This window comes from Mchenga conophoros, linkage group LG2 (genome assembly GCF_057382185.1).
Source record: "Mchenga conophoros isolate Kocher_MC1m ecotype Shallow Benthic linkage group LG2, M_conophoros_male_GT1.1, whole genome shotgun sequence".
Taxonomy (NCBI): Eukaryota; Metazoa; Chordata; class Actinopteri; order Cichliformes; family Cichlidae; genus Mchenga; species Mchenga conophoros.
In genome coordinates, this window is record NC_140527.1 from 34,633,401 (window position 1) to 34,650,053 (window position 16,653).

Consider the following 16,653-nt stretch of genomic DNA (forward strand, 5'->3'; position numbering starts at 1 on the left):
GGTTTTATTTACAAGTTACTGATAATTCAGTACTGTGTAATTCATTTATACACTGTACAGCAAGAACAAGTAAAAATGTATTAAAATATTTTGAATAAAAACCTAAAGTGTCCATGTCTTTTCATAAAAGATAAAATATGACACTGATTATGTTTGAGCAGGGAGTGTGCAGTTCCATATAATAAAACCTCAGCAGTGTTGGTGTTATGTAATCACTGGTAATGCAGCAGCATTATTCGAGTCCTCTTGCTCCAGGTTCGCTCATGAGTAGTTCTGGTACGCGCTGTAGTAATACCCCTGATCCTGATAAGGCACGCTCCACTGAAATGTGAATGACACAAAATTAATTTAACATCTAGCAAATGCAGCTGTGCTTTTAGAGAGAAATGAGCCAGGTTGGCACTCACGTATCTTGGCGGCTGACTCCATGTCCTGTGAGAGGATGGAGGACCGTGAGGGTGGGGTCTTTTCCTGTAAAGTCGCCGTGTCTTCTCATGTTTGGGGACGGGGGGTAGCAGTCTGCGGGCCTCATCTTTATACTCCTGCAGGAGCTTTAGCGCCTTTTCCTGCGGCAGCTCGACATACTGCAACTCCTCCAGGAGGTCATCCTGCTGCTCTGGAAGACTGCAGCTCACTGGACAGAGAGAGGAAAGTATTACAGGAATGACTGCTGTTTATTTTAACTGTCAGCAGCACCAGCTGTAAAGATCTTTTATAAACTCTGTGGCTCCCAGCACATCTGAGACCTTAAATGATATCAATAAACCGAGTAATGAGAGGAAGAACCTTTCTTTCTGAAGGATTCACGGATTTAACCAAGAAGAATCTGAACCCATTCCTCAGTGTAAATTTACAGGGATTACTGTAGAGACCAAATGGAACATATGAAACAAATTCATGTTTTGTTTTTGATCCCCTAATATAGACCTGTAATGGAACATAATATTACAAATGTAGGTAAACCTTGTAATTTGAGCAGGGCGGTCTCTGGGATGTGTTCACCGTCTCTCATCTGGTGCTGCGACAGTCGCCTTTTCCACTCGTCGCCTGAGGGAAACACCACCACCACCCGACGCCTGAAGCCTGTGAACAGCCGCAGCTTGTGACGGAGTGCAGAGAAGAGGATGTTGCACTGGAAACAGAAAGATGAAGTGAAATAACTACTAAGACTACAGCATAGTGAAATGTTTTGTCGAAGCTCTTTGCTCATAACTGTGGTGGTTACAGTTTAGATTTTATTCCACATATAACTGCTTTAAAGTAAATATTTAATTATTAATAGGACCAAGAAATAATCCCAAACTCCAGACTGCCGAGGCCCGATTTGAAACCAGAAAATCTTCTGCTGCTCATCCAAACCTCTATCACATGAGCCTAAATGAACCAGTTCACTTTGGTCTCCTGACACTTTGCTTGCAGAGGCTGATTCGCCAATAACGGCTTTTGTTCTACCACCTGATAGCAACTACTATCCTTCAGTGAGTTTCACAAGGGGACATCTCATAAGTCTTTTTTTTTTTTGACCGTGAAGCATTACCTGGTCTAGGATGTAGTTTCCAGGAGTTTGGGCAGCCATCTTGATTATTTCAGTAAGACCGTGAGAGGCCTGCTGGAGCCTGCTGTCCCTCTGCCCACCACTCTATACACACACATACACACGGGTCAAACATTTTACATCAGGTGCGAACCATAACCTCTGAATGTGAATCACAGGAGTGAAGAGCGGAGATCTGACTGACAATCATACAAGCGAGCAGCTCCTCCGTTCCCAGCAGTCTGTGCTGTTTCTCTGGATGCTGCTTCATGTAATTCCTCGCCCAGACGCTCTTCCCAGAGGCAGGAAGACCCACCATCAGCACCACCTGGTGGAGCAGAGAGGAAGATAAGACATAACAAAATTGACATGTCAACTGTCAGAAAATTAAATTTTGCACAAACATTCATGGCTCCCATAGGATGATCCTAATGACTCAGGTGATCACTGCTGTAACACTAAACGTTGTCGTTCTGCCATTTTCCCCCCTGCTTACATCCTCCACTCCCAACAATTTTCCACCTTAGGAGCATTTTCTATGGCTAAAATGCTCCATGTGCAAGATCATCTGAACTTTGTTTAGTTCAAACTTTCAGAGGAAATTCTTAGAAAACATTACAATTCATCTTCACACTACAATTTCAACTTTAGGAGGAGCCTTTAGTAGTAGAAAGATTGGGAATACAAATCTAAATTTGACTCTCACTTCGCACTGTGCTCTGGAGGTTGGAGCTGATGTGGAGCACACCCTTTGCCCAGGAGGAAGAGTGGCCAACGGTGTGAACCCCGGAGGGCCGGGGTACCAGGGTTGAGCTGCAGGGTCCAGGAGCAATTTGAACGAACAGCTCTTACAGAGGACATGAGGGAACAGAGCACGACCCCGTAGCACCGAGGTGTCCGTGGAAAAGGCCACTCCTACAAAACGACCGTTTTTATGGAAAGAGAGCTCGACAGCGCCATCTGAGGAGAAAGACTGGGTGTGTGCAGGTGTGAACATGACACACAAACACAAAAAAATGGTTTAAATGAGAGAAAAGTCACTCGAGCGCTAGTAAAGCTGACTGAAAACATAACTCACAGCATAACAGCCGATGATATCCCCCTCCGAAAAAGGCTCTCCAAAGTTCTCTTCCTTTCTATCTGACACTTTTTTACCACGTCCATCATAACAAAAAGAGAGTTCATCCTCACCTGACGTGAAACCAAGAAGGATTCAGAAGCTTTTTAACAAGTAAATCACATCTACAGACAATAAATATAAAAAAACGTCATTCTTACCCAGCAGCAGAGAGGAGACGGCCACTGACCAGCCAACTCTCAGTCCATATGGCTCCCTGACTTCATGGTCATCTGGCTGTGCAGTCAACAGTTTCCTCTCCAGCCTCACCTCAAAGCCCACCCTGCCCTGCTGCACCCCATGGGTGAGCCTGCAGCCTGACCACAGCAGGGGGAATTGAGCCCAGAACCGCGGCTGGCCAGAGGATCCATCAGGACTCACCTCGAAGTGCAGGTGAGAGCCATCTGAGTAATCGACAAGGAGACTCAGGGAGTCAAATCAAATACACCCTTGGGGGTTAGTCCAGACAAAATTAAAACAAGTAACTCATAAGAAAACTCAAGCGCTGATTAAAATTTGTGTGGGTGTGTTTTCACACATTTATCTAGTCTGACTTTATCTTCATCTTGTTCCTCTGCCTCACTCCTCTCCGCAGGGGGCTGTGGTGATTTGGCTCTGGTTGAAAAAAAAGAGACATGTCACATTTAATGATTTAAGAACTTCATTAAATCTAAATCTAAATAAAACACAAAGATAAAGATTCCTTTTATGCCGCTGTGCTATGCATTCTGCAGTGAAACTGGATCAGAGCTTATGTTTTAGCAGACGAGCATACATACATTCTTACATGCGTTCACTCATCGTTCATTGCACAGAATAAAATAACAATAATAAAATAGGAAATATTAAAGTATAAATACACATAAATACAGTAAAAATAAAATGCTAATCTGGCCTTAAGAAAAAAAACCTGCTCCATCCACACATGTATACACATAAAAAAAATCATTCAAAGTAAGAATTTAAAACATATTCCTAAACAGTGGTGCAGTAACCAGGACCACAATATTGGAAGAGCTTTAAATCCTTCTTCTCTCTTAAACTGAGAAAACCTATTTTAACATGACCTGATTAGCTCACTGAGAGCAACAGATTCCTTCACGCTCCTGTCTGAGGGAACGTTACAGGTCCTTCCTTCCTGCTGCTTTCAAACTCTTTAATTCATCCAATTGGGTCAGGCCCACACATGCAGAACAGGATTAATCACACCTCACTGCACTCTGGCACTTTTGTACGCAATGACATATATTGCACACATATTTGTGTACTTTTATGTCTATATGCATATTTATGTTTATATTTATACCTGTATCTCTATATTTATTTTAATAGTTATCAATTAATATCTCTGTTTCTACTCTTCATTTTATATGAGTGCTTGACGTTTGCTGTATGTGTGCCGCTATGAGAACTCAAGTTCCCTGTGGGATTAATAAAGTCTCTGTGATTCTGGACTTGGCCCACGCTTCGTTTGACTGGGATTTTCCATCAGTGGATGTGGTACTAAAGAAGTGTCTTGGGTGAGAGTTTAAAAATCTTTACAAACTTTATCAAGTTCTCAAGACCAAGAGAACCTACACATATGAAACTCCACAACGAGAGCTCCACACGGTAATTACAGTATGCTGTGGACAGATGTGAGGGATTTTCACTGCCCTCTGTGGGGCGGGTTTCTTCACCATACTCTACCTCTTGTATCGTATCTCCTCTTTGAACTCGTAGAACGACCTTCCTCTGCCCATGTCCTCCTCTACTGGACCCTCCGCATGCCCCTGTTCTCCTCCCTCCGCAGGGCAGGCAGTGACACCCGCAGCAGCAGCAGCCTCCGAGTCGGGCTGTGGTGCAGCTGGACTGGGCTCAGCCACAGTCTGTGTGGCCATGTCTGTGTAGCCGCGGTCTACTTCATGTCGCGCAGTAGCACCAATCTCTGAGGATGGAGGGCGGACGTCTGCTGGCTCTGTCTGTACTAAAAGTATAGGTGAGCTGTCATGTAGCTTCAGCGTTTCTTCTTCACCGTCTCCCCCGCTCGGCTCCCCCTCTGCTGCGGACCACAGCCGCTCCACCAGCTCAGCCTTCAGCCCTCTACTGTCCAGCCCCAGCTCTTTAAGTCTGGACCGCAGCTCGGCCACTTTTAACTTTTTAATGTCCGCCAGCTTCATTGTTCCCGCGCGAGTATTACGTTTATTTGTCTTTTAATTGTAAATGCGAATTATTTAAGTTTTAAAAAAGCCAAATACAAAGTAAAAACTGTAAAAGAAGAACAGGCTGGAGTCAAAACAACTGTTCAATATGGTGCCTTGGAATTTGATTGGCTCGTTACTTCTTCCTCTTTCTCATTTAAGACAGATACGTTTTGTTTACTGCCATCTAGCGAAAGAAAATGTTACTACATCAACATAACTACCGTACCAGGATTTTTGAAAAGTATTATTTTTAGTCGTATAGTTGTTTTCGGGTCAATTTAGCTTCAATTAGTTCATTTAAAAATATTTTAAATAGTTTTTTTTATTTTCAGTGGTAGTTTGTTGTGAATTGTGTTGTGTGAACACAATTCACACAACAAAACTAACTAAAGGAAACGTCTTGATGCATTCTCAGTCATCCAGGCAAGTAAATCTTGTTGAATCAAGTTGACTCTGTTCATCCGGATGAACAGAATTAACCTTTGGAGATAACTAAAGGAAATATCCTTAGTTTGTTAGTTTGGTAAAAAAGCAAAAAACAAACAAACAAACAAACAAACCGGTGCATGATGCATTGATCACCTCTAACATATGCCCTCCATACAAAAATAACTAAAGACCTAAACTAATAAAAACGATGCTAGAATTGAATATTTGTAAACACTAAAAAATAAACTGAAACAAGAAAATCCTCTCTGAAAAAACTAAATAAAAATAAAGTCTAATTGCAAAATACAAAAAATATAACTCTGGCTATTTGTCACAAGCAGATGTTCAGTGTAATTTTAACTCTATTAATAGTGGTTACTACATTATATAAACTTGAGCAGTAACACAAATAAGTATAAGGTAATATATTCAGAAGTGAATGTATTACCTTTGTGTTCCTATTGACACCCTAAAGCAAACTATGTGTTGCAGCATGAGCCCTGTTTTTATCCTGTATTTGTTTTTAATATGGAAAAAAGGTATACCAAAGGACTTAGGCATTGTTCTTGTTGTCCATGAGAAATACAACTGTGGTGGGAATGATTTTCTCAGATATCTGCAGGTCAGGAAAACATGCAAGGACAATATTTTTTTTTTCCCCACACATTTATTGGTATGTCTAAAGACAACAAGAAAAACATTCTTTCATGAATATTTCATAGACATTCTCTGTAACTTATAGAGATGGTTGTGTGACCGTCACATCATTCAACCACACTATGTTCAAAGTCACTTAAATCAAATTTCTTTCCCATTGTGATGCTCAGTTTAAACTTCAGCAGGCAATCGTGATCATATGATTAGCTGACTGGATATCTGTGTTAAAGAGCAGTTGAATCGGTGTACGTAATAAAGTGTCTGGCAGTGACTGATTGTTGTACTGCTAGACTGCATTCTCTCTTATTGTGCATGGGATGTAAGCTGTGGTCACTGCAGCCCAACACACTTACAGTTAAATAAACGATGTAGGAAATATTTAATAGATATCCAATCTGGCACTCAACACTGTAATTAACATTGTAACCACAATAATATCAAAGTGACTAAAGCAAACAGAAGACGTGTGATCAGGGTGATGGTGCTTTTGTAAATAACAAAAATGAGCAAGGTTCTCTTATAATGACTCTTTTTTATTTGTAAACAACAACAATGCAAAAACGCAAGTGTGAATGAGCACAAACGGTTTTCAGAGGTAAAAAGCAGGACAATGTTCAGCATACAAAAACATTTAATACATCACAAAGCCGCCTCTTTACCTCAGATTTCCACCTCTGCTGTCTGCGTGTCATTACAGCTGCTCGGGTTGACAGAAGTGCAACGACGACTTCATATCAACCCCACTGGGCTCCACATAAATCTGTCTCAAAAAGTCACAAATCAGAGTTTTCCTGCTAATTAAACTCTACGTGGATCGTCTGAGAGGATTTGACTGCTTCACTGACGGTCCGAGAGCAGCCGCCTCCACGCAAACAGCATCATGACAGAAATCGTCACAAGATGAGAGGCCGGCAGAGATTTTCCCAATACACAACAGAACATTCAGGTCATGCTCACACAGTGAGCCTGTTACACGAACACGGTGGCTCAGTCACGCTCTCGCCACATGCTTCACGATGAAAGCATCCGAATATTACACTCAGGACAATACAACGAATTCTCCCTGATGAGGACACGACTGTGCAAAATGTCGAGCTCCTGCAGAAACGCAAACAACCATGCATTGTAAATGTACTTGGAACAAACACCAGGCTGGCTGCTTGTGGTGTCATCAATGATGTGAATGAACAGTGACTCACGAAAATGCGGTGAAAAGACAAAAATAAGCAACAACACTGGTTATTGTTATAATGTGCTTCAGCTGTGAAATCCCTTTTTGTTTGAAGGCAGATAAGTTTAGTCCCACTACAGACCAACTCTGTGGACCTACAGACTGCATGTTCCTATCTTATCACTTATTAAGGAAATGTTTTTGCCCATAAATGTCTTCAATGTTGGATTTGACACAACAACTGTATTCTTCAGTAACTGGTATATTTTGAATCTATAAAATCCTTCAGTACAAACGTCCCTGACATCATTGCAAACACATTTCATCTCCAATCAAAACCTTTGATCACAAGACATTCAGCGTGCAGATCCCTTTTACTGAAATTATATTAATGCTCATAAATGAATCGGTGAATCAATAAAGTTCACGTGTTTTCAAAACTTTCAATTCCTAAAAAAAGAATTTTCCGTGTTATTTTAGGGTTTGTAAGCCATGATTGGGCAGCAAGTCCCTCACATTACAGCCACAGTTTGAGCAGATCCATAGAGTTGTACTCAATCCCATCACCTCAGGATTGTACTATGAAGTGAGACTAAGGTCAGAAAGCTTATGTCGAGCTTACAGTCAGAATTTATAGTGTCTCAAAAGCAGCTCTCCTTTAAACCTGGCAAAATCACAAGCTCAAAACAGCCTGTTTAGCCAAAATTAAAATGCATTACTGTCAGTTACATCCATCTGTGCATTTCTTTTTATCTTGCAAGGCAACAAGATGGAGTATAAATACCTCAAAATAACTATGACTTGTATTCTATATGTCTGCACTAAAGTGAATCCAGACAAAAAACACATTGTGTGCAGTTCCTGTTAAAATTTATGAATCACTTGTATTATTTTTAATACTGAATTTAATTTGGACTTATCTGCCAACGTTGACACTGCAGTGGGTGTTTCAACAGGTCTGAGGACCCTTTTCAAATATGTGAAAGATTTTGTATTTATTGAATTATTATAGGATTTCTTATTTCCTCTTTTTCCTGTGAATTTGTTTGTCGTATAATAAAAAAAAATAATCCAAGTGGTTAAAAGAGGTTTTAAAGATTGTGGAAAAACCTTTAAAATGCAGTAGGCATGATTTCACCGATATTAGTGATGATACTAAGCTGTTAAATAACATTAAGCCATTAAATAAGATAAATTACTTGATAATTAATATTTAAGGACAACACAGATCAGCCAATGTTTTTAAAAAGGTAACATGCATTACAGACATATCTAATTTAAGCCTGAACTCTTTCTATGGTATCTTTGGAATTTCTGTACTGCGTTCTTTTGTTGGTTGATTAATATTACACCTGATGGATTCCTTGGTCAGGCTCATGTACCGCGGAGTTGACATCATCGATCGAGACATGAACAAACTGAGTTTTAAATGTGAATACTGGAGGCTTCTTCTGTCAGTACCTCACACACTCTGGGTTAGACTAAGAGGATGGGTGTCACAGGAGGAGGCGAGGGAGAGCCGCTGTCTGATGGACTGTTTCCCAGCAGCATCTCCTTCTCCCGGTGCAGACAGGGCCCGCTGATGTGCTGGCTGTGAGAGTGGTAGAGCCGCAGGAAAGCCAGGATGGAGTGAACCAGCCACAGAGCCGTCACAAGCCACAGCGACGCCTGAGAATGAAGAGAGATGCTTACAGTCACGTATCGAAAAAACACTGAACAGACACATGGTGAAGGATAACGATGCAGAAAGCACCCAAGAAGTTTGTGAAATTCCTGTGTTTTATTATTCTGTTACTGAGTAATAATTAGCAGATATCTGTGTCTGTGCTTTGCATCTTTACAGGTTATAAATGCAGCTGCTTCAGTTGCTGAATCCATCTTTTTTATCCTTATAATGGAACGTGTGGCTCCAAAAGAACTACCATGGCAAAGGTCAAAACACCAGCATGGAAGGTTCAAAAACATGGGCCCAAAAGGCAGCAGATGACTTTTATATTTATGTGTGATCCACAAATGGTCACTTCTGCCTCCGAATGACCAACATGGCTGAGCTAAAGCAGCGCACACAGGGGAAGCAATTCATTCAACCTTTGTAGTGAGTGGATGCTTCAGACTCTGGTTGCCTAGGTAACCCTCTAATGTATATAGCACACACTCACATGTCCATCTTCCACTCTCATTTTATGCCATTTTTAACAATACATCAGTGAAACAACAGTTATCATCTCAGTATAACGACTGTCAGCAAATTCTTGGAGGTAGATTGGTGAAACTATGGGACCGGAGCTGAGAGAAATGTACAAACAAGTAGAAAAACTGAGTTAAGACCCAGCCTATTGTTTCGATCATTTAAAACTCCGGGACAAAGATTCACAGGAGAAATCTAAAAATCAACAATGTGGCTCCAGAAATGTGGAAGTCCAAAAATCAATTTGTAAAAACATACAGTCTGTGTCTTTAACAAACACCACTTCCTGTGAGACTTTTGATTTCAGGGACGAGTCGATAGTTCACTGTGACGACAGCAGGAGAGATGAGGGGACGCCGTTTTTAGACGGGACAGATTAGAACTGGAAAAACTGAAAAATGACCGTAGCCGAGAGCGTCACCGTGTCTCATCAATATGAGTCGGTTTGTTGCGGGAGTGAACCTCGCACACTCGTTTCATTGTTTCCAAAAGACAGATTAGATCAATCCTGCCCAGGACACTGAATGGAGCTGCAGAAGCTGCTAGAACGGAGGCTGACATCAGCTCTTGTGTCGATCAATGATGTTTTGTAACAAAAACACAAAGCACTGACAACATCAAAGAAACTCCTAAATGCATGCTTTTAATTCCTGGATAAATCTGCAAAACAGACAAGCTTCAGACGAACATGATGCCGAACAAAAGTGGTTTCTTCTGACAGAGGAAACCTGCTTTCCTGTTTCACGCGTCTGCTTTCCTAAAATATCAAATCTGTGACAAAAGATCTGTTGCCATTAGAAACAGCTCACACAACATCACTGCAGCTGACACCGAATCAAACAAAAGGGTGGAAAAAACCCCTGAAATGAGTGACTACAGTGATGTGATCAGGAACAATGTTTACATACAAAACATCCTGTATTTAAGCACAAAACGGGGATAAATCTGTAAATACTACTGCAGCTGCTACACTGATGGGAGCTCATGCTGTTATTTTTAAAGGTTCATCTATTAATCAATTACTGTGTTATAGCATTAATGGCCACAGGGGAGGTCTTCATCAGTTGGAAAGTTTTTTAACCTTATGAAAATACAGTTAATTTGGCCATTGGGGTCAGATTAGACTCTTTGTCGGGCTGATTCAGTCCCCTTGGCCTTATGTTTGACACCCCTGTTCTATAATTTCAGATGTCTAATTAGCTTGTTGTGATCATTTTAATATTACTTAAGTTATCTGTCTGAACTGTTAAATAATTATTTTCTTTTTTCTTCATCGTGCTCTACCTCCTTCAGCCTTTCAGAAAAGCAGACAGCCGAACTGTGAAGCTCTTGTTTCAGAGGCCTGGGAGGAAGTCGGTGTCCCTTTTGCGTTCTGGTGTGCGCAACATTTTGGGTTTGCTTGTATTTGAGCATTCCTACCTGCGCCAGACTGAGCTCTGTGAAGAAAGATGAAGTGTCCACGTCCAGGTAAAGCGGCACAGACTGGGACTCTGCACAGCTGAATTCAAAACAAACAAGAATAGATGAGAAAAGGACCTGAAGATATGCTCAAACAAGATGACAGCTACACACACGCTTTAAAAACACACATTTTAACGTCAACCCTGAATCATTTTCTTTTTAAAATCACACATGGAGCAACAAAAGAAAAGTCTGGAAATGTGCAGGCCTCTCGATGTCAAACTGAGCAGGCATCCATCCACAACACCAAAGGGGCGTCTGCGTTAGATGTACCTGAATGGCTGTGTGTCGTTTTCTGTCACAACGTCGCACCAGGAGCTGAGTCCTAGTGACAAGATGACACTGGCTCCTCCAGACAGGAAGAACACGCACACGCTCAGCAGGACCGTGAGGAAGGACGAAAACAGAGTGCTGGGCAGAAACAGAGAGAGAGAGATGGCCATCAGACACACAGAGAGCTGAGGCTTAAGGCCAACGTTGGAGCAAATGCACGATTAATTTATAATATCAACTGCAGCTACATCCCCTCTTTCTGCTGCTTCAGTTATCACAGTAATGTTTTTATTTCTACAGATTTCCTCAACAGATACAGACGAACAGTATATACAGTACTGCACAAAAGTCTTGAAACACCCCTCATCGCTTTACATTGTACAAGTAAATTGGGAAATGGATAAAGCTATTTATGGAAACATCGGTAAACATACATGGAAATACAGTATATAAGCCAAAAACCATACAATCTGAACAAGCTTGTAAGTCAACCAGGACAACCTTAACTCTCTTTCAGTAGTCTTAAAATTACATCTGCTGTAAAAGTAACACAGCATTTCAGAAAAGGAACATCATACCAACAGTAAAATACGGTGGTATTGTGGTGGTTTGCAGCTGTTTTGCAACAGAACAATGTTAGCAAAACTCTCTGAACTTAAATCGTAAGAAATAAATGTGTAGTTCTGTTAGCTCCTTGTCCATTTTCCTTTACTGTGGATCCACTGTAAAATTTAATCTAATAAAATTGAATTGTTTATTACTTATTCACACTGGTCTAGTAACCCAGGGGCTAGGCCTTTATCATTGGGAAAAGCTATAAAACGTATGAAAACAAAGCTAAATGTCCAAAATTTATGCCAAACTTCACATTATGCAAAGCTGTCCAGAGGGCCATACTGGAGTCTCTGCCTGGCCAAATACCACCCACGGGCCTTATGTTTGACACCCCTGCTATGACTACTGTGATAACTGCAGTTTGTTTTTGTAGGTCATGTGACCCACAGGTTTGGTTTAGAAAGGCCCAGCAGCTGGTTGACATCAGGGGCCTGAGCATGACTCAGAGGTGTGTCAAACCCGCACCTCCGGGGTCAGAACCGGCCGGCAGAAGGTCCACTTTGGCCCACCTGATGAAAAGTGTGAAAGTTGCAGCTGAGACCTTGTTTATTTTTTTCCTTTGACTTAATGTAGGTGATGCTCCCGGTGTGGAGAGGCAGTACCAGCATTTCTATAATGAAACGTTGAGAATTTTTTTCACATGTAGGCAAGCTGATTCATAAAGACCTAAAATACTGTTGTTGTTGTTGTTGTTTAAGTAAACTCGTTATTCTTAAGAGCTCTCAATGTGTTTCTTTCTTCTCCTGTTTCTTTACACTACACTTCTTTTTTTTTGGGGGGGGGGGGGGGGGGGGGGTCAAAAACATCACTAGAATAAAGGATGCAGATATATTCAGAACATCTTCTCCTCTCCTTAACATGGCCGACAGCCTTCTGTGCTGGTGGATACGCTGACTGATCATCCACACCACATGACTGCGTCCGTTTCTGCATGCCTTCATCTATTTTAATGCGTTTGCAGGATCTCCAAGTACCACCGGACTACTGTGGCACCATGCAGCATTATCTTTCTGCAGAACATAACCAAATGTAGGTCAGTAGTGTTGTACCCGCCCTTCTCTGTGTTTTGAGACGTATGGAGGGGTGGGTGTGTGCTGCAGGGAGACTCACTCGTCATGTTGTCCATGCAGATAGAAGAGGCACCTCCAGCCCTGCGCAGCTCCGTACAGCACCGTGAAAATGCCCACAAAAGTGGCGAACTGGCAGGCTGCCGGCGGCCCCCACTGTTGCACCACCAGGTGATCCACGACTCCCGTCGTGCCCGTCGGCTCCACCTGCTCATCCGTCCTCCAGTATCCACTGGAAAAGAGGGCGCAGCGGCCTTTGAAAGCGGAACCGTTCAGAGCCATCGGGACCACCACCAGCAAGCCCGCCGCTACCGAGAGGGCGTGAGCCGTGCAGTGCGCCAGCAGTAGTCGCCGGTCCAGCTCCATGACGCAGCACGAACACCAGATACACGGTTAGAGTACCCACGCTGAAAGAAGCAGATATCAGCACATCCCACTGTCTGTCTGCTGTACTGACCCCGTTACGGGTATTTAAAGGAGCAGGGCGGGGACCGAGCCGTCGCTCCCACCGTTACACAACCCGCACGTACTGCCAGAGAGGAGGGGGACACACAGAGGGCTCACTCCGCCAAAAAAATCCAGGAACCAAGCAAGAGAAAACGCATCGCTGTAATCATGCCTGCATTTCAGCACAAACACTGAATGCAAAGCTGCTGCTGTTCTTTCTTATCTTAAAAAAAAATACTTTTTTTTTCTTTATTCTTTCTGCCTGTCAATTCCGCTTCGCCATTTTACACACGCACTTGTTCATATAGAAACCTAAATAGCTATAGAGATAGATAGATATAGAGCTCGTCCTGGACAAGCAAAGATGTTTGGCATTTAACTCCTGATTCGGATTCTCGCAAGATCTACTAGACATGACGGGTATTTAAACAATTACACAAAATAAAATTATCAGAAATAAGGAGGCACACATTATTATCATTTCCACCTCCACGTTTCTATTCTTGGACTCTGCTTTGCATGACTCACTGTTTGACATAGCTCCTATCCTTGATTTAAGGTCACCCTCCCTTTAAACCAACTTTTTTAATGATTGACTGTCTGCCTCTAACACAATCATATCCATATCATATTATATAGCCAAAAGTAGAAAAAATTGTCACAAACTGTGTTTAGACCTGAGCTTTTGGCTCACATGAACTAACCCAGAGAAATTTGAATAATTAGTTTGAATGCTTGTATTGAGACGCTATTTTTATTCAGTTCATTTTTTGCGGGTTATCTCCTTCAACTTAGAAAAACATTCAAGCACCATTAGAGTTCTCATCTTTTAGACATGTGTGCTTCTATTTTTGTTATTTATAACTTCTTCTTCTTCTTTTTTTTAAATTGTCAACTTTATTCAGGGGAAATTTATAAAATATTTCAATGGGGAGACTCTTCAAATTCTCATTCAACGTACTCCTCTTTCAACTCTAACTACTTCCACATAAGTGAACCAACAGACACCATTCAAACTTTAAAACTTCATTGGGAAGAATGTCAGGCATTGGTGGAGTTTCAGAAGGGGGTTTAAAGATCTAGAAAATGTGGGGTTTTTTGCTACATCGGCAATTGTAGTGAGCATCACTGGTGTAAAGTTTGCAATGTTAGTGAGCAGAATTTCAGGTGAATATTTCTCTCTGATCTCCCGGCTTTCCATTGCTGTGATAGTTTTGGAGACTCGATCCAAAGTGGCCTTTGTGACACTGGTGAAGAGTATGCTCATACAGTATGCTTAGGCCATGTTTAAGAAGAGGCGAGGAGGAAGCTCCCAGAAGCCCTGCAGGATGTGGGGAACTGCCTCTATCACCACATCCTGTGCGGTGAGCAGTTTGAAGCTATGCTCTACCTGCTGGGTGTTCTATGAATAAAGTTATGAGAATGATCTTTTAAACATATATATTGAAAGACTATAGCTGAACTGTCAACAATTGTATGTCAGATGTGACTCACTGAAATTTAGGAGGTTTGGCAGTTTAAGGAGCATCTGGGCTTGAAACTCTATGTCCCTCCTTTTATTAATGACATTCACTGCCCACACCTGAAACAGAAAAGTCATTTACGTTGCAGATTTTTTAAGATGTTACATGAACATAATGAAAAAAGAAATCTCCAAATTACTACAAGCCTTGTGAGTTTTCTAGTCTTACCAGTGTCAAAAGAGGATTGGCTTCTTTTAAAAATCCTTCAATTCAAACTCCCAAAGCCTTCAAAAGAAAACCAAACAGAGGATTTCTCTCAGCACTTAGACTTCATCACAAACAGACTTAAAGGTGTGAGGTGGACGGTCCGTAGGTGTCACAGTAACTCACTGCTCTGTGAGCGTCTGTCTGCACTTTGACTTATAGGTGAATGATTCGGTGTATTTCAGTTAAATATTTCAGCAATTACAGGATTTCAGCTAAAAGAAATGATCACATATCAGCGTTCACACTGCATTTTATTCAGGAAATGCATTGTTTTAAGTTGTCATTCACTGGAGTAATTGATTTGTAGTTAACCTCGTGTAACATGGTGATCTCATCCAATATGATCCTGATATCTAAATCTTAAGAGAGATGATTCACCCATTATTAGTATGCTTGTGCACAATGCATTTAGTTTTTTTTGTTTGTGTCTTTGTTTGTTTTTTTTACATTATGCATAGTTTAAAAAGAAAGGAGAAATCAATGGCTCCTTGCTCTCTCTATATTTAATGGCATCTAAAAGCCTGAATCCACAAAAAAATAGACTGACAAAGTTGATCATTTTGGCTGCAGATTACTATAATGAGATAAAAGTACAATTGTGTGACCAATATATGAACCAATATGAACCAGAATTTGAAAACAAACAAATAAACAACAACAACAACAATTTTAAAATAGGTGGGGGATTTCTTTAATAGCAGTATGATTAAACAAAACCTATTACAAATGGGGTAAATAAATAGAATGTACATGACTTTAATTAAATGAAACAAGTAAAAATAAAAGAATAAAAAGAATAAAAGAAAAACAAGCACAATTTAAATACATCTTTTTATTATATCATAAAAAGACTTTAACTTGGCTTTCTTTATGTATTCAAACGGCACAACAGATATCTAATAACATTAAAGTGTCTCAGTAATAACATAGTGCGGTAAACTGGATTAGTGATTTTCTCAGATTACTGGCAGCCTCGATCTAATTATTATAACACAAAGGTTCAAAAAGCAGCAGCCACAGTCGATATGACAACAGGAGTGAGACATCTAACGGATAAACGATCTGCAAATTTGTGGCTCAGTGACGAAAGAGGGCGACGTCATCCGTTTGATCCCTTTAAATCAGATGGCGAATAAGAGGCTGTAACGATCACCCTGCAGAGGGAATGATCTTTCTGGTTTATCTGTCAGATGTGTGATCGATGAGCTCATCGGCGGATATTTCGGGCTCTGCGCAGAAATCCTCATTAAATAACACCACATGTGTGACGATGTAAGTCGTCTTTGAACTTTACTTTAGACTTGTAAATTTGGAGTTTTTATTTTTGCTTTCTGTAGCTCCTGCTGAGTGATTATGTAAGACTAATTAGCTCAAGGGAGATGAACATTTTTCAGTGTTGGAAGTAAGTCATGCCGATTTCATTGCAAACACCACAGGAATGCAATTTACTGCGCATAAAGAAGCTGGTGAGATAAGACAGCAGCGGTGTTGTGGGTTTAAAGAGGGATTCACTGTATCTTACACGTCTTTTAAATGCCCCCACAGGGGTCCAAACTGGATGCTTCAGTCTGGCAGAGGGGAATGTGGGGTGGGGCCGGTGACATTCCTCTCCTCTGTACAAGCCCCGCTGCCTCAGATTGCTGATAAACCAAAGCATATTTTCCTAAAATTAGCTCAAGTTATGTCGAGAAGGCTTCAGTTTCACACCAACTAAGAGCAGAAGATTAAAGAAGAACCAAAAACAACTGAGAGAATCTACAAAGAAAAGGCAGGGGTAACAC

General features: G+C 41.2%; 2 protein-coding genes across 2 annotated transcripts; both read right to left on the reverse strand.

The window, feature by feature from the left end:
- Positions 1-90: 90 nt before the first annotated feature.
- LOC146582460 (heterogeneous nuclear ribonucleoprotein U-like protein 2) lies at positions 91-5,099 on the reverse strand. The gene is made up of 10 exons (XM_085297380.1): positions 4,341-5,099; positions 3,190-3,266; positions 2,813-3,055; positions 2,613-2,725; positions 2,241-2,507; positions 1,740-1,862; positions 1,538-1,639; positions 964-1,132; positions 408-634; positions 91-321 (listed from the first exon to the last, which is right to left on the reverse strand). The coding sequence occupies exons 1-10, from the start codon at positions 4,808-4,810 to the stop codon at positions 262-264; spliced, it is 1,851 nt and encodes a 616-aa protein (XP_085153506.1). The 5' UTR covers positions 4,811-5,099; the 3' UTR covers positions 91-261.
- Positions 5,100-6,432: 1,333 nt separating this feature from the next.
- On the reverse strand, positions 6,433-13,190 carry LOC146582461 (transmembrane protein 179). Its single transcript, XM_085297421.1, has 4 exons — positions 12,739-13,190; positions 11,014-11,151; positions 10,699-10,777; positions 6,433-8,759 (listed from the first exon to the last, which is right to left on the reverse strand). Exons 1-4 carry the CDS (start codon positions 13,059-13,061, stop codon positions 8,568-8,570), a joined length of 732 nt encoding a protein of 243 aa, XP_085153547.1. The 5' UTR covers positions 13,062-13,190; the 3' UTR covers positions 6,433-8,567.
- Between the last annotated feature and the right edge of the window lie 3,463 nt (positions 13,191-16,653).